General features: G+C 41.4%; 1 protein-coding gene across 4 annotated transcripts; it reads left to right on the plus strand.

The window, feature by feature from the left end:
- The first annotated feature begins 1,445 nt into the window (after window positions 1-1,445).
- Window positions 1,446-14,254, plus strand: LOC133913652 (NEDD8-activating enzyme E1 regulatory subunit AXR1-like). Of its 4 annotated transcripts, none has more exons than XM_062356859.1 (14): window positions 1,450-1,721; window positions 7,361-7,533; window positions 7,629-7,792; window positions 9,354-9,464; window positions 9,760-9,839; window positions 9,950-10,100; window positions 10,196-10,289; window positions 11,272-11,360; window positions 11,829-11,902; window positions 12,023-12,185; window positions 12,640-12,725; window positions 13,221-13,304; window positions 13,435-13,591; window positions 13,851-14,254. In XM_062356859.1, the coding sequence occupies exons 1-14, from the start codon at window positions 1,666-1,668 to the stop codon at window positions 13,932-13,934; spliced, it is 1,566 nt and encodes a 521-aa protein (XP_062212843.1). In that variant the 5' UTR covers window positions 1,450-1,665; the 3' UTR covers window positions 13,935-14,254. The 4 variants fall into 4 exon arrangements, 2 of the variants coding, with proteins under 2 accessions (XP_062212843.1, XP_062212842.1); XM_062356858.1 differs by having other exon boundaries at window positions 1,451-1,721; window positions 13,411-13,591; XR_009909069.1 differs by lacking the exon at window positions 13,851-14,254 and having other exon boundaries at window positions 1,446-1,721; window positions 13,180-13,304; window positions 13,435-13,504.
- Window positions 14,255-18,778: the final 4,524 nt, after the last annotated feature.

An 18,778-nucleotide genomic window follows, 5' to 3' on the forward strand; every position in this document is an offset into this window, starting at 1 on the left:
AGCACCCAAGTTCCCCAAGGACCCGAGAAGTCAGTTCCGGGAGAGAGTGCTTGGGGCCGAGAATAGTGGCCCCCGAGCACCCGAGTTCCCCGAGGACCAAGAGAGGGCATATCCGGGAGAGAGTGCTCTGAGCTGTGAACAGTAGTCCCCGAGCACTCACAGTTCCCCGAGGGTCTGAGAAGTCCTTCGCTGGTGGTCCCCACAAGGGCTCAGCGGTGAGGTGTCAATTGGTGAGAGGCCCGATGCTGCATTTAAGAGGGCATGTGGCCTGTCACGTCCAACCACTCCCCCCACGCTTGCTGTCAGTCCATGCCACGGTCTGGCAGGGAGGCGTGGGGACATTTAATGCGCGGGTCCCGTCGCGCGTCATCCGGTGCACCTCGGGATAACGTCGTAGGGCTCGAGGCGCGACGCCTGCCGCTCTGCTGTGTCAGACTCGCTCTGACCGGGCGGGCACGCGGGGCTGCTCGGTGACTACCCAGCGGGCCCTCCCCGCGGCATCCGCTGAAAAGCAGAATAATTACGAACAAGACCGGATGGGGGCACATTTTCAACCCTCCCCGTCACATCGAGCTGCAGCTCATGATGGTTGCTTTCCATTTATGACACCTTAGAACTTGCGCCATCATTTCTGGGCACGCTACTGCCTCGACGGGTATATAAGCGGGGCGGGCTCCCTGGAGAAGAGACGAGCTCTGAGAACGGAGCTGAAGAGCACATCGGACAAACTCCGATCGACGACGATGGAAGCACGAAGCTCTGGACTTAGACAAATATTCTTGTAACACAGCAGATCCTCAAAGAGACATTCTCAGAGCATTTATAACATACACACAGGAGTAGGGTGTTACACTCAGAGCGACCCGAACCTGTATAAAAATCCCCTGAGCATTTACTTCCTCCTACATCCGATCATTCCACCCCACCTGCATCTCATTTACTTCTATTTATTTCACGCACGAGGCGGGTTCAGAATTATCCCCCGGTCGAATCTCAAAGGGGATCCTCTCAGATCCTCGTTTGAGAAGTTCACCTTCCGACAAATACTATTTAAATAGTTTCTCATAGGAGAAACGACTCTTGTGTTTGTGATATGTGGTCTTGCCCCTATTGTTGAGGATTGAGGTTGTGGATTCGAGGGCCCATGAATCCTTATGGGAAAATTTCTACACCTAACGTCATCCTGACCCAACTAATATATAGATTAAACTTATGTTTCAAAATAGAACTGTAGCTTGCGAACTAAACTCGGGCTTTAAAAACAAACTCCAAACTCTAGAAAATCTGAGTAAAAAAAAACCAGAAACTCGAGAAAATCTAAGTCGCCCCAAAAAACCATTAACGAGCAAGGCTCAAACTTAAAAACCCGACCCGGTGTCAGGCTGGAGCTCGAAAGGTTTTACAGTCGAGCTTTTCAAAGCGCAGCTCGGGACCTGACGTGATACGACGTTTGAACAGGTCTAGTGGCACGGATGGAACTGAAAATTTAAACAGTGGCTTAAAAGTAAGATCAATTCTCTACATGCATATAACGAATTTCCTCTTCCGCTTTATTCCTTGTCGGAGTGGAAGGGAAAAGGGGTCGAAGCGGCGGAACAAAAACCCCAACCACACACAGAAGAGAGCGCGCAGCCGCATCCCCTCCCCTCCCTCCGCTTCGCAACCATGGCCGCCGCCGGCGTCGTCGCCGAGCCGAGAACCAAGTACGATCGCCAGCTCAGGTAAACCCTTCGACGCGCCTCTGCGCTCTCCCTCCCTCCCCACTTCCCGTTTCGGCGTGATCGATTGGGTAGATTCCGAGCGCTCATCGTCGATGGATCATAGGGTTTAGGGTTCGACTGCGGTGGAATTCCGTCCGTGCGGTTCGGTTTTGGTTCCGTTTTGATGTGTTGCCCCCTAACTAGGGTTTAGGCTCCTATTGTGATCCGCCCATTGGGTGCTCTGAAGTTGAGGGTATTCTCTCTGACGGAGGTGGGTTTGTGTCATGGTTGCGAGGCTGCTCTGGTTTCGAGATTTGAACTGCAGGCCTTGCATTGGAGCTTGGATTGCTTGCACGTGGTTGGACACTGATTTTGTGATTGTTAGGGCCTGTTTGGCACAACTCCACTCTAGATTTTTCAGCTCTACTCTAAAAAACCACGGTGTAGCAGATCTACCATAGAGTTGAAACTGACAGTGAAGGTGTTTGGGTAGCAGGGTGGCTCCAGATCTAAGAATAAGATGTTTTTGAGGGAATTGTCAATAGTACCCTTATGGTGTTACATGTACACTGTTTTTCACATATAGGTATTTGTGATTGTTTGGTTGTATTAAAACAGTACATAGAATTTTTGTGAGTATTTTCAACATAGGAAAATATTGTTTTTGGGAATTGACATGGACGCCTTCTCCCTCTGAGGGAAGCGGCTCGCTGGGGTCTGTGACATATTCATGTACAGGTCTGAACCATGCACCTCTGATTGCTTCAATTCCTATAACTTTTTAAGAAGTCTTGAGCTATTTTCTGAAGGAAAAAAAAATCGCTGCGAACAACAGAGGAGACACGCCGTTCTGCAGTGAAGAGTGCTGGTACCACCGAATGGTATTGGACGAGGCAAGCGTGAAGAACAGCAAGCCCGTAAAGGAACTGTGTTTTTAATATTTTTAATATAAGTGATCACGAAATAAGTCAATTGCAAATATTATTACATCGTTCATAGATACTCAAATAAGTCGATTACAAAGAGCATAGATACTTAAATAAGTCAATTATGTCATTACATACTAGTTCCAAGTAGACGAGGCAAGCGTGAAGAACAGCAAGCCCGTCAAGGAACTGTTTTTTAATATTTTTAATATAAGTGATCACGAAATAAGTCAATTGCAAATATTATTACATCGTTCATAGATACTCAAATAAGTCGATTACAACGATCATAGATACTTAAATAAGTCAATTATGTTATTACATACTAGTTCCAAGTAAGAGCAAGAGCAGTGGCCATCTCACCACGAAATGCGTCCATAGTCGCAATGTTTGGTACATAAGTTGACCCATCAAATGCAAATTGAGAAACTGCATATTTGTTATACCTTTCTGGGATGGTAGGGATATAATTAGGATCACGGTCGCAATTAGCAAAGTCCAAGGCCTCAGTCCTATGTTCACGTGTAAAATTGTGAAGCACCATAGTAATAGCAACAATCATTTTTTGTTTGTCCATCGGATAGCTTGACATTTTGTATAGAATTTGCCACTTCATCTTCAATACTCCAAATGCTCGCTCAATAACATTACGAACATATGAGTGTATTCGGTTGAATTTTTCTTTAGGTGTATTTGGTTCCATACCTCTATGCCACTCGGGTAGATGATATCTTTCACCCTTGTAAGGAGCTAGGTACCCAGGGCAGTTAGGATATCCCGCATCCACAACATAGTACTTGCCTAAGCATGCGAAATAAAAAATAAATTACTATTTGGTAACATTGACATAAGTAAAGATATTTTTATACGTGCTTATAATCATGTTATCTTCTGGAGGATGTGGGAAGAAATCTCTGTCCACTCTTATTGCATGATATAACACACTCGTATCATGCATAGCTCCCGGCTGACCCGTAGAAACATATGTAAAACGTATGTTGAAGTCGCAAACCGCTAGCACATTTTGAATTGCAGTTTTAGATTTTCCAACATACCTCACTTGCTCCTCTGGCGAAAGAGACACGTGAATGTGAGTACCATCAAGAGCTCCAATACAGTCTTTGAAGTGTGGATAAGCTCGTCTATCATCTCTAATCCTCTTATGGACAATGGGTAAGTTAGGGTTTTTAGGTCTAAGGAATTTAGAACTTCATCAAATTTCCTACTAATGGTTTCACCAGAGTGCTTGAATTGATTTTGTCCTCTTCAATTTGACTCACATCCACCACATGTGTATAAGAAAATTGCAAACATTTCATAAGTGCTCATGTGCGCGGATGGTTTCAAGCCGTACATACCGACCAACAAAGCATGCAGGTCCATGAAGATATCCTTGTTCAAACGAAGTTGAGTATGGCATTCACCCGGAGTTCTCAGCGTCTCTTGCAGCCACCCCATGCCACTTAGATTAGATGTCCTTGGTGGTGCCTTATCTAGGTACAAATCACAATATATTTCTGCAATTTTAGCACCTCCTAAAACAAGATTCCAAAATTATTCATTCTCGTCACTAGAACCATCACTCTCACTTTCAGACATCTGCAAGTAGCACATAAATAAGTGACAAGAATAAATAATGAACAACAAAGTAAGAGATAAGTGACAACAAGGTACTAAGAGAAAAGGTAATAAGTGACAACACAATAGTTCAAGTGACATCAACACATAAAATTTTTACAACCCGACAACACAATAGTTCAAGTGACATCAAGGTTCAGAAATTAGTTCTAGTGACAATAGTTCAACCCGGCAACACACAACATTCTTTTCATCATTTATTATACTTGTCGTTGTACTTCCTCTTAAGCCAGTTGAACCTAATCTCTTGGGTGGGCAAGGTCATAAACATCTCCCTTTGATCCTTTTTCACAAACAACTCGGTGGCAATGTAATGCTCATTGCTATCATACCCTGCACCACAAGCAACCACAAGTTTCATGACTTCTTTGACAATAGTTTATGCTTCTTTTCTAGAAGTAAAAGAAGCGGCAGATTCAGCTATCCTTGTGACTTGTTCTTGAATGACTAGTGTTGTCCTTGTCTTGGGCTTCTTGCTTTTATCTTGAATAATTCGAGCTCTTCTCTTTGCATTTGCCATGGCAGGAGAGACCTCCTGGACTTCATCTTGATCATTGGTGGCATTCCGAACCTCCTTCAACTCCTCATCTCCACCAACATTATTATCATCAGTTGTTCGAGATGGGAGTATTAAGGGGTTGTTCCCCATAGGAGACCAATGATTTCCACCATCATTGGCGATGTCACCAAACATCTCTAGGAGAAGATGTTCATTCTATAGACCAAGCTTCTTAAACTCGCCACAATGTGGAATCTCTTGGTAAATTGCACAAACAAAAACCACATTAATACCACTAATAACATGAACCATGGACAAGAAAATAAGGATATTGCCAACACTAACACTTCTTGCCTTCTTCCACCATTCATCATCCATTTTGATCGTACCCTTCACATTGTCCCATCCACAACTTGTTTGCCTCAACATTAACTTTTGCCATGCCACCAATTCGATCTTCAACTTGTCCCACTTGTTCTTAATTTGACCTTTGCACAGCTCAAAACCGGTCCTCTCTTTGAACCATTGTTGAACCTCAGCATAGCCTACAGAGTTTAGATGCATGTTTGGCCGGTTCCCTTTCCCAACTTATTCGGCAAACAACTCACAAATGATCCTAGTGTTGTCAGGGTTCCAATCGATCGATGAAGCCATCTATTCAATACACCACTAAAGTAATCATTGAATATATAAAAATTACAGTACCGAAGCCCACCAGTATAATGTAGCATAAATAATTTAGTATGATCATTATTCCTCCACAAAAAAGCTACAGGCTGTATCAAGCAATGTGTTCTTAAGGAACAATGTGTTCATAAGGATCAAATTGAAACCCCGTTCAAAACACAAAACACGTAATAAAACAAGTATGAATGTTTGTACTGGACAACAAGTATTCATTCTTCAAGACCATGTAATCAAACAAGTGTAGTCCAAATGCTACAGGACCAGCTAGAACAACTAACATCTTATGCCAAAACAATTAACCCTGTACGAATTCCTGAACGTACTTTCAACTTAAAAAATCAGCATGCTTGGATCGCAACAAAAATCAGTTCTGGATTCGTTCATGCATCACGGAATATCACACCACCTGCAAATCGGTTCTATTATGCTAGATTCGTTCATTAACTTATCAATTCATCTACCCGCACAAAAAGCAATTTGCAGATTAGGGAGGGGGCAGATTGAGCAGCGCAGATTGATTCCTCAAGGACTTGGCGGTCACGGCGGGCACGAGATCTGATTCTTTACCTTGCACACGGCTTTGGGGCGGTGCACTGGCAAGGAGACGGCCTGGGGACACGCACCGGCGGGGAGGCGGCCTGGGGACACACACCGGCGGGGAGGCAACCTGAGGATGGCAAAGCTGGCGTGCAGGCGACCTAGGACTGGTGCACCGACGGGGAGGTGGCCTAGAGACGGAAAATCCGGCGGGGAGGCGCCTTGGGACTGGCGCACAGGTAGGGAGGCAGCTTGGGGATGGCGCACGGGCGGGGAGGCGGCCTGGAACTGGGGTCGCGTGTGGCGGCAGCGGGGTAGGGTTTGGGGAAAGAGCAGGGAGACGGGAGAGAGGGAGGAAAGAATGGAGGCGTACCGGTTCGAGGTGCGGGAGGTGGGGGGTTAGGCAATGGCAGTGGCGGGTAAATACATCTGAACTCCATGAGCTCTTCTATATTTCAAGGGCGTGGAGCACCATCGATTTGCTCCACCGTAGTTCATTTTCGACCCCTGCTCCACCGTGCTCCACTCCCTTTTTTTTCGGATATGAGGGTGTTCGGCAGAGCTCCACCCGGATCTACGATGGAGTTTGGAGTTGGAGCTGTGCCAAACAAGCCCTTAGTCTGCTCTGTTAGTCCCATGGATTATGTTACGGAATTTTAGGTGTGCTTAAAGTCTGTGGTTCTAGGTAATGCGTGACATCCTGATGTACATCTGCAGTCTAGTATGTGATGTACTGATTTTAGCTGAGCACCTGACTCAGTGGAGTTGGGTACTTCTGGTTCCATTGCCTAAGCTGCAAATCCATATTATCCGTTACTTTGTACTTTTTTGTAAAAAGCACTTTGGTCAATAGTACAAATTTCAGAGCCTGATTCCCTGCAAAGTCGAGATGATGAACCTGTAGTGACGAAATGTGTAGCTCATAAGATGATATTTGTCTAGGTACATGCTTTCTGGTTGCCATTTCCTCTAATTCGCCCCTTTTTAAACTGCATGGTTTGACTCGTCGATTGATCTTGCGTCATGTCATCTTATCTATGACAATATGATCAGAGAGTAAGCATGGCTTTGAAATTAAGCAATTTACAGCCAGAAATTCAGGATTACCTGACACATATCTATTAATCATTAGACAACAACAAATTTTCCTGGTTCTCTGTTGCGAAATTCTTCTGGGTTGATTAGGGCGTAGTAAAATTTTAATTCATGACATAAGCATTGCCTTTTATCATATTGGGCATTTTGGCTGTTCTTCCAACAATTTTTAGGTAGATATTCTTGTTATTCTCTGCTTTTTTTTACTCCCTAAACAATCAGCTAAGCACACCCGGATATTGAATAGGAACCTGTTGTTTGTTAACTACAAAATACAGGATATGGGGTGACCAAGGACAGGCTGCACTGGAGAAGGCTAGCATATGCTTGCTTAACTGCGGTCCTACTGGAACTGAAGCGCTGAAGAATCTCGTGCTTGGAGGAATAGGAAGTGTTACAGTTGTCGATGACTCCAAAGTTGAAGCATCTGATCTCGGGAATAATTTTTTGTGTAATTTCTGTGCTATACGATTTGTCCTGTTTTTCTGAACTCGCTCGCATGAAAGCAATGGAACTAATATTCTGGTACCTTATGTTTGTGTTCAGTGGATGAAGGATTCCTGGGTCAACCAAGAGCAAAATCCATATGTTCTTTCCTACAAGAGCTGAATGATGCTGTTAAAGCCAAGTTTGTTGAGGAGTCTCCAGCAACTTTAATAGACTCTAATCCTTCATTCTTTTCCCAGTTCACTGTTGTCATTGCTACCCAGGTGTGTATTCAATTTGTGGATAAATTGCAAACGCATGCTTAGTCTGCTGATGCTTTTCTAAGTTGTTGGAACTTCTGGGTGAATGAATACTTGTGTGGTATGTGAAACAAAAAATTTATAGATGAAAATCAGTAAGAGAACTATAAGGTTCGGTAGTGCAGCTGTTATTTATACCTGATATAGCTAAAATTCTTTTAGAATGTTTGCACTTTGAGAAGAAGTGAATCTCTTTGGGCTGTAAATTATTGAAGTTCTACATTTGTGATGACCTTTCTAAAGCATTGGTTATTTGATTAGCTTCTTTCGACATTTGTTTAACCGAAGCTGCAAAAAATTTCTATGGTTTCCAACAACTTGTTCATGCAAAGGCGGGTTCAAATCATCAGTAATTCTGTAGGAATGATTCTTATTGACATGCTTTAGATGTGATGTCTTTACCATGTACTTGATAGCTTTAAAATATTGACATGTCACAATTGACTTCCTCTGTTCACTGTTTAAGATCGTTTGCACTGCATTCAGTTGTCCTGCTTTTGTACCTTGTGCATTAGTTGTGGTCAGGAGTTATATGCTTAGACCCTATTTGTTTTCTGCTTTTGGTTCTGCTTTTGATGCTGTTAGAAGTCAGAACAAACGGGGTTCTGGAGAAGTGGCTTTTAGAGAAACCAGAAATCTGCTTCTGAGGAAAATAAACTAAAGCTGATAAGCTCATTAAGAGACGCTTTTATGAGAAGCTATGTGCTGAGAAACAAAAAATTTATTGTAGAAGCCAACAACCTATTTCCAAAAGCAGCTTTTTAGACAAACTAAAAGTACAATTTTTCAGCAAAGCTATATTAGGGCCTGTTTGTTTGGGCTTTTATGAAAAGTTGTGCTTTTGGCTTGTCTGAAAAGCTACTTTTGAAAATAAGTTGTTGACTTTTATAATAAATTTTTGGCTTCTCAACACACTAAAAGCTAGAAAAGTTACTCTCAGCTTCTAGTTTATTTCCTCAGAAACAATCTTTTAGTTTCTCCAGAAGCCACTTTTCAGCAATCCGTTTGTTCTGGCAGCAGAAATAACAGAAGCAGAAGCCCAAACAAACAAGCCCTTATATAGGCATTCAGTAGACATATGAGCTTTGTCAGGAAACATTATGGCTTTGGATCAAGCCACTAATTGTGCTGTCAAGTGCATAACTGTCCTGTCCAGTGCATATGCGCAGCCAAAACTTTGCATTAAATTAATATTTCTTTCAATAGGTCTCTTCACTGGTTACTAGGGTCTCTACTTCAGGAATAAAGCTTCTGTCACATTTTTGGCCGTGTCTACAGCTGATGGTTTACTGGCCAGAAGTGAATGTATTGGTTTAATATTATTTTCTAGTTTGCTATTTTTCATAATACTTTTGGTTTTGGTCTGTTAGCAGCACCACAGTGTGACCTTTCTCTTTGGCTGTTATTATCACCTGTGCTAATACAGTTTCCTGCTATACATTTTAGCCTACTGTTGGCAACACATCTATATGCAGTGTTGCTATTCAAAATAATTTTTAATACCATTTTCGCTTCTATGTTGCAGCTTCCGGAGAGTTCTTTACTGAAACTAGATGGTATCTGCAGGAAAGTAGATATTGTGTTGGTTGCTGCACGGTCATATGGTCTGACCGGTTTGGTCAGGGTCAGCATAAAGGTACTTTGATATATGTGCATCCAAAAAAATTGTTTAACCTATCCACATAATCACATATTAATTATCATGACAGCACAATCACAGCTAGAAAGGCCTGGCAATTTTGAATGTTCATTTTTTTTTTTCAACACTTGAGTGCGTATGAGGCCTGAGCCTTGTTTTATGTGGCTTGTTAGCATTGTTTGACAGTTCTGGCTGTTCCACCTATAACATATGGGCAAACCATCTCGGGAATAAGTCATAACCTAAGCTTTTTGGAAGGTTGATAATTTTTGTTTTACTTTTTTTCTTCTAGGAACACACTGTCATAGAGTCAAAACCGGACCACTTCTTGGATGATTTGCGTCTTCACAATCCATGGACTGAACTCAAGCAGTAAGAATATATTCATACCTTCATTTTGCACTGAACTACTTGTGTGATAATTTTCTCATTATACAGGAAATCACTGTTACTGTTGATTATTGACACCTTTTGTTTTGCAGATTTGCAAAATCGATTGACATAAATGATAAAGATCCTGTTGTGCACAAGCATACTCCATACATTGTTATCCTTGTGAGACTTGCAGAAAAATGGGCAGATGCACGTGAAGGTCGCTTGCCTTCAACTAGGCAAGAGAAAAAGGAATTTAAGGTACATTTTTTTTTTATGTTGGCCCATCAAGTAAGCAAATGGTTAATGTGTTTTCAGAACTGTCAGGGTGCTGACTAAAATATTGTTTTCATCAGGACCTGATTCGAGCCCATATGCTTAATGTAGATGAAGAAAATTACAAAGAAGCTGTGGAATCTTCATATAAAGTTTCTGTTACTCCAGGAATCAGTAAGTTGATTTTTACATGTTCTTATCCAGGCATATTTTAAACAAAATTTGCCTTTCTTTACCTTTCTTAAATATCATGAGACAAAATTACCTGAATTAGCATGAAATTGTATCTCTGCTTTGCATAATTAATGAAACAGATTTATGTGGTGCCACCCAAGTGCTGGATCCTAAGCTTATGGATTGGCATGTGCACATGCAGTCTGCATTTGAATAATTAATGGCTCCACATGTTTTCCTGAATCTTAGTATGCAAAGTTTTCTCAAGCCGAGCATGTTAACTAGTTACCTTATCAACTTTCCGCCTATCAAATATTGAGCTGGAATTTGTGGATTTAATGTACCAAGCACCATCTGCGATACCTGAGCTCAGTTTGTAGCCTGTTGTGTGTATAGATCTGTACTTGACTACTTTCTAGATACTTATTCTTAATGATCATGAATTAGAATATTGATTTGTTATGTCAACTTATGAATCATCTTCTGAGAATATTATGCCACTTATTTCTCAATGCAAACATATGACAAGATATTCAGTCACAGGCTTATTTTTGTGAATTGTATACTAATGACGGCCCCGTTTTGTGTGTTTCTTATCCCTTACATAATTAGTATTAGAGCTGGTGATAGGTATCAGCTAGTATTTGTATGCTCTATTGTGGTTATGCTAATTCTAGTAACACAGAATCTAGCAGACACTTGCACTCTAGATGGCATAAAAAAAAGGTGCCTATGGGTTGTCGGCAATGATTTATATTAACACGTGAAATTTGTAGGGTATATTTCTTGTTATATTATTTAGACAATGAAATTGTACACCTTTCAGGTCATACGATGTGGATTTAATCAAGACACAGTCTGTTGTATAATTTTTTGTTCACATTGCCTATGATGCACAAGTTCACACATCTTGACTTATAAAAACATGTTACACACAGCTGTACAAACTTTCAGGTTCTTACTCACTATTGATTTCTGTTAGGTAATGAGATCTGTCAGATACTAGACGATAACTCTGCAGAAGTCAATTCGTCGTCTTCAGATTTCTGGATTTTAGTGGCTGCTTTGAAGGTAAATATCATATTGTGATTCAGGTATACCATCTGGCTTATAGAAGAAGTCCCGATAAGAGCATAGAAGCTCCAGATGGTTTTATTCGTAAAAGCTGTTTGTTTAATGAACAATTCCTCCATCCATTTTTATAAGGTGCGTTTTGACATGGCATGGTCTTTGAAACTGAACTTTGGTCAAAGTTTTCTCTTTCTGTATATTGTTACTAATTGGGAATTCATGACCATATGAATGTACATTAAAATACGATCTAGTGGTACCACGTTTGTACTGTTAAACCTATGCATAGTTAGCCAAACAGTTGGTCAAAACTTACAAAGTTTGGATGGAAGGAATATAAGTTATACAGAGGCTAATAAACTGCAAAACATGTTTGTTTTCCCCTTCCTGTTAGCACAGTCGGCACTTCTGTTCTTAGCTTGGTTCCTATGTTGTCTCACGCATGCATTGCTTTCTCTCTATCTACAGGAATTTATTGCAAATGAGGGCAATGGTGAGCTACCTCTGGAGGGGACAATTCCGGATATGACGTCACTTACCGAGTCAGTGTCCTACAGCTGTCATCCAGCTTTGCTACCTTCTCCAGATTCAGATTCTGCTATCATTACAATTTTCTTCTATTACGCTAATATTGTAACGCTTCTCCTTCATGACCTTTACAGGTATTATGTAAGCCTACAAAAAATTTACCAAGCTAAGTCTGAATTTGACTGTTTTGCCATGGAGTATCATGTAAAGGATATCTTGAAGCGGATTGGTAGAGATCCGGATTCTATTTCAAGGTCATATATAAAAACTTTTTGTAAAAATGCTCGAAAACTCAGGGTAAGCTGCTTTCTTCAGATGATATATTTTGTAGCTTATTTTTACTATTGCAATAGGACATCTTATTGCATGATGTGCTCAACCTGTTACAACTAATTGGCTTTAGTGATGGCTGTAATGTTTTTGTTATCCATGCCAGAATGATAAATTGGATAAATCTGATTTTATTGACATGATGTACAGATTACTGCTTGCTCACTTGTTTCAGAAGAATAAAATAATGAGTAGTGCCATAGAGTGAAAGAGGCACAACTTTTGATACCTGTGATGCAATACCCGTGGTTTTAAATCTTTCATTAAGGGCGCCTTTTGTTCAATTTTCTTGTATATTGCACCCATCGGTGGCTTGATGTTAATTTATAACTTGTGATCGATTAATAGTGTGAATAGATACCTAATAATTATCATTTTAAGCTGGTTTTGTCATCTATGCTGAACAATTTCCTATGTGTAGGTCTGTAGATATCGTAGTATCAAGGAGGAATTTAGCTCTCCCATTCTCTCTGAGGTTCAAAGGTACTTCACCGATGAAGACTACAGGTCAGCATCCATTACTCAGATTTTGTTGGATCATGTCTTCACTTATATTGTGTAGTTAATGTAAAAGAAAATGCTATACATGTTCCAGATTTCTTTTTATTACTACTATTACATTTTCTGCATTGCTGTTAGTTAAACTCAAGTGACATACACTTTTTTTTTGTAAATCACCACTTTGTTTTATCTACGTGGCACCCTAAGACTAGGCAATTCTAGGATATTGCGGTGTTCACATTTCTTCAAAGATAACAACAAAAGCCTTTTACTCCCAAGCAAGTTGGGGTAGGCAGAATCGTAATGCAAATGCCTGGAATATGGTTTGTGGACTTTTGAAGCAGAGCATTTTGCTTGGAAAGTCACATGTTTATCATCTCATGAATGCTAAGTTTGAATATTGTGTATGAAATATTTTCTGTTGAAATAGCTAGACCGTCAGATCTTAATTTTTTTTCAGTGAAATGGATTCTCTAATGACGATCAAATGCGTCGCTGCAGTTATGCGATGAACTTCTATATTCTACTACGTGCTGTTGATCGATTGGCTGCAAACTACAGCAGATTACCTGGAATCTTCGACAGGTATACGAGAAAATGTTCATTTGCTTTTGGTGAACATTATTATCTCACACCTGTAGAGAAATGATTCTGTATTTTTATATTACTGATTATGCACTGGATTCAATAGTGAGATTGATGAGGATATCCCTAGGCTCAAGACAGTTGCCGCTTCAGTGCTACGTGACATGGGTTTGAACGGAGCATCCTTATCCGAGGACTTGATAACTGAAATGTGCCGGTTTGGGGGCGCAGAGATTCATCCCGTGGCTGCCTTTATTGGCGGAGTTGCTTCCCAAGAAGTAATTAAGGTCTGTGTATGCTCTTGACTGAAATTATTCGAAGGATCACTTGATCATACTTTTTTTTTTGTCTCCCTTCCACATTATACCCTCCAATCCTAAATAAATATCATTATAGTATTTTATATAACGACATTGGAGAAAATGGTAAAAAATTATCTTGAAATCATAGGATGGCAGATGCTTGGACATAAGCTAAAATGAACGTGTATTTGGAAATGGAAAAGGTATTATAGCTGAATTTTGTTCTTTTCCCCTCATCTTCCAGCTGGTCACCAAACAGTTTGTACCGTTGCGGGGAATATTTATATTCAACGGAATTGACCTCAAATCTCAAGTTTTGGAACTATAACATGGCTCTGGAGCGTTCTTCCTATTGGCTGCACGGTGCAATGCAATCAGTCTGCTCATGTACTTACTCAACATCAGATGTGAACTGTATCTTTGTACCGAGTAGCGTAGTTCACATATTTACATGAGTGGCATTCTTGCCAAGTAGCTCCACATGATTTATAATTTCTTTGTGTCTGGCCAATAGGCCAGTATGATTCCTATTGCTCAGGTAGAGAATCATACCTTTGGCCCGAAGAAAAGTTATAATTGCTACTGTTTTACATTTTGGGAAATGGAAAATGAGTAGGAGAAAAGTGGTTCAGATTTAATAAGAGAAAATCTACGATTCGCCATTGAATAACTACTGATTCTACAATCCGTCATCGAATAAATTCTGTTTACTTCTATACCATCGAATAAATGTTTCAGTTCCTTATATACCATCGGCTTCCGATACTGCCCTTCGTTGTACTGTTCATAAACAGTACCCGAGAATAAAAGAAGTCAACAAAAATATGTCGATTTTTGTGCACGCTCTATAATTCATAATCAACCCATTTTAACTATATTCACCTAAAAATACTGTGTAAAATTTAAACTAAAATTTCTCAAAATGAGCTACTTTTGTAATACTGTGTATTACAAAGAACTAATTTTTTCACCGCGGGAGATAATTTTAGAAATTATTACATCACATTAGAGGAATATTAGTAAATTTTCTCAGATTTTTTGTAAATTTTTATGAGGCTTAAAAATTACAAGAAGTTACAAAAGTAGTACATTTTGAAGAATTTTAGTTTGAATTCTATACAGTATTTTTAGTGAATACAGTTAAAACAGGTTGATTATGAATTATAGAGCGTGCACAAAAATCGACATATTTTTTGTGACTTTTTTTATTCACGGTACTGTTCATACTGTTCATGAACAGTGTATCGGAGGGCAGTATCGGAAGCCGATGGTATATAAGTAACTGAAATATTTATTCGATGGTATAGAAGTAAACAAAATTTATTCGATGGCGGATTGTAGAATCAGTAGTTATTCGATGGCGGATTGTAGAATCAGTAGTTATTCGATGACAAATCGTAGATTTTCTCGATTTAATAACCGTGCGTCTCTCTCCCAGTCGCTGGAATTTAGTCACCTAAAATTACACTATTGCTTAGCCTAAAATTACTGAACAACTGAATTTTGAACTGCATATAGAAATAACACATGTTAAGCATTGTATGTTGATCTAATGGGTGAGAGGGGGTGACTGAGATAAATTTTGTTTTCGGTCACCTGAGAACAAGTCACTCCCATTTAATAATGACATTAGATAGTTAAGAATGTTGTGGAGCGTAGGATATCTATACCACTCCCATCTGGAAGTCTCCAGTTGCTTGACGCAGCTGTAATTTTTCGTTACTTCCGTACGATCTCAGATTCTCAGTCTATGTAAGCGCCCGGCAGCTTCCTTTAGTAATACGTGGCGCCGACGTAAGTAGACTAGTAGTAGCACTAGCTAGCAAGGATGGACGGGAGTGTAGGAGCACGTCGGCTGAGCTCTGGCGCTTTCATGGAGAGCACGTAGGCACCGACATCACTGTGTGTGTATTCTCAGTCAGGTGTCCATCGGCAGGCCAGCGTCGGTGTTCTTTTTCGCTCCGCGCTTGCCTCCAGACGAAGGCGTAAGTATGTGTGGTAGCGAAATGTGTCTTTGACAGGCTAGTGCAGTTACCTTCCAGGTCATAATCATGCTGCTTTCCAGTAAAAAAAAAGGTAAGCCATATGTCTAGCTGTCTTCGGCAGTTGTAAAAATAAAATATATACTACTTTTTAAGATATATATATATATATATATATTATTTTCTAAACATTTATCATAAGGGAGCATAAGGAAGCATGTGCATATAAGAGTACAGAAAAAGCTTCTTTTATATATAACATCATGTTATTTAACACATTGCACTTTAAATAAGTATTTAACGCACTGACCAGTCTAACATGAGAAAAACAGGAAAATCATTATTCAAAACCGGAAAACCAACCAACCGAAAATCACATATTAGTTTATATAGGTTTTGAACTTTTGATAGCAGTAACGCGTTTCCTGCTTTCGTTTAGTTCGCTGCTGGTGCCAGGTCGTCAATCGACAACTAGCAGGTTGATCACTAGTTGTCGTCGGCAAGCCAGGATGAATGGATGATGATCTTGCTACAGCCAATGTTCACAACACGATTATAATCGCATGCATACCTAGTTGATTGGATAAGGCTGCGAACTGTAAGCCACGTCGCCAGCTAGCTCGGTTATGAGATGTGCGCTACGTACATCCTACCTTAACAATCTAGATAACTCGGGGGTAAGCAACAGTACTAATCTGTGGGCCAGGAGTGAAAGGACTCTTACTCTTTGACCATGGTGAGAACATGACATGCAATTGGCATGCAGAGTGACGCATCGAGCGTCTAACTTAAACGTGTCGACCCAAGATGGCGACGTTACGTTGTCTTTGGTGCCGGCAGTGATTAAAATTTCACCAAAAATTTAGTGGAGTTTTGCAAATTTTAGTAATATTTAATTGCAAAATTTTCTTTCACTTACGTGGGGGACTCACAGATCAACCAAGCAAAGGATGAAACTACCTAAAATTTTATGAATTTCAATTTTTTTCACCAATTAAAAAAATATAAAACAAAATTGAAATCTCTTATGCGGACATAAAGGTAAATTGTTGAAGACTCTCATCTTCTTTCTCTACCTCCTCTCCTTCTTTTCCTTCTCCTCCTTCACCTCTTTCTTTTAATTTAATACTGTTACAGTCAATATAGGGTGGGTGAGGGATGAGGATACATTAACGCTGTGTGTCATCGCTGACGTGTAGAGCTGAATTCACGTGTTAGTAATAAAGTTATCATGATATCAACGTCAAAGAATCCGAATTCTTAGGTGAGAGAAGCTTTAAACCCACCTAGCTCCTCCTATAAACATGCCCTTGTTATCCTCACCCAATACATAGTAGGAATGCATGGAACTTGTCCGCGACTCCTATCCGGCTCACCCAATACATAGCATATATATCGAATACTCCGGTTCCTAATTATCTCAGTGCTGATCACTTGGCACAAGAAGTAAACTAATTAAGTATAAACTAGCGCTATCAGCACGTCCGTCGTGACATCATCGCATGTCTAACGATCCCGCATGCACTCAATTGTTAGCTGGCAGTAGACGAGCAGTTGTTGCCTTCGTTGAACTAACACCTTTTGGTGAAAGCGGCTGCGGCTTCCAGAACAAGTAAACACAAAGCGCCATTTGCCCTCGATCGACTGTTAATTTGCAGCCGCAGGCCACTATTTATAAGTACAACTCAGATATACGCATGCAGTCAAGCACGTTCACGCCTAACTTGTCGGCCTACGTGCTGTCGAATTTCGGATGCAACTTGTCATTTGTCAATGCTTTATTTGGACCACCCGCTCCAGTTTGTTCGTGGCTAGTACACTACCACGAACTACGAGAAAAAAAGAAAGAAAGTAGGGATAAAAAGTCGTATCGGAAACGTTGGATGTAACCTAATCTCTGACGACTACTACTAGTCGTACTAGCAGCAGACGGGCAGATGCCAAATACCAACAAGTAACATCATTTTTAGTAGATATTCTCTATAATATTATTATAATTTTTTATTTTTAATAGTAAATTTATTTTTTACCTTCTATTATTCTTTTCTCTAGATATATAACTCAATCTCTGCACGGGTCGGCTCTTCCGCCCGCAAATTTGCTGGTCGCTTGACCCGATCAGCATCATTGTAGGACTCGTTGCTGAGTCCGCTGGAGGCGTTTGCAGCCCACACGATCGACAAAGGTGCTACAGTGATATCGGCATAAGACTTTGCGGGAGCTGCTGGAGGCAGCCAACTAGACAAAAGTACTCCGCACGCATGCACCTGGCCTACATGGCGCGTCCGTTCCGTCGGCACTACGGCGGCGGCAGCAGCAGCTGTACAAGCGGGCGCCGCACGGAAGGGAAAATTTCACATCTTAGTGTGTACATATCTTATATTTCAGATGTTCATTTACATTGTGATTCGTATTGAAATGTTAAGTAAAAATCATATAAAATATGTGAGAAAATTATCAGATGGGTGAGTAGATAGATAGTAAAGATAAAAATATGTGTTTATCATATTACCGAGTTGTATTTCCGGGCGACGCACTCACGAGGACGAGGCAAATGGAGCCGTGCGCGTTGGACCGGAACCGGGTGCACGGCTTCGGTTCGGGCTTCGGGGCTCCCACTGGCCCGCGGCGCCCGTGAGGAAGGCACAGGGAATTAACCGCGTGGTAAATCTGCCTCTCTTGTCTCTTCTGCACGGTACCGACGCCTTTTCCGTGCCAACCACGCGTGTGACGCGTGCCCGCCGTGGTGGACGGTGTGACCGCTGTCCTGGCTGAGCGCGAGCGCTAGCTGGCTGTGGACGACCTGTCGCCGAAGCCGTGAAGCGCGCAGCCGCACAAGGCCCGCGCGGGACTGGTAATTTACGGTGCGCTATGAGCACTTGTCCTGAGGAGCTCCGGCGCCGCGGCAGCAATGTGAGATAGGAGACGCGACGCTCTGCCCCCGTGCCGCCGCGGCGCTCCCCACCGGTACAGCCGGCGTCCGGCCCGCCGCCACTGTTCTGCTCTGGGCCACCGCCGCCACCCCGATCCGTACCGGCTTCGCACGGATCCGTCGTCTCACCGTGATGGGGCTCCTGCTGCTGGACCCCGCAGTTGCGCTGCTCCTGCTGTGCACTGCTCTGCTTCTGTGTTGCCGCCGCCATAAGTGGAAAAACCATCGTCAGCGAGCTCGTCCGGTGTGGTGACGAGC

Source organism: Phragmites australis, chromosome 3 (genome assembly GCF_958298935.1).
Source record: "Phragmites australis chromosome 3, lpPhrAust1.1, whole genome shotgun sequence".
In the NCBI taxonomy this organism is placed as follows: Eukaryota; Viridiplantae; Streptophyta; class Magnoliopsida; order Poales; family Poaceae; genus Phragmites; species Phragmites australis.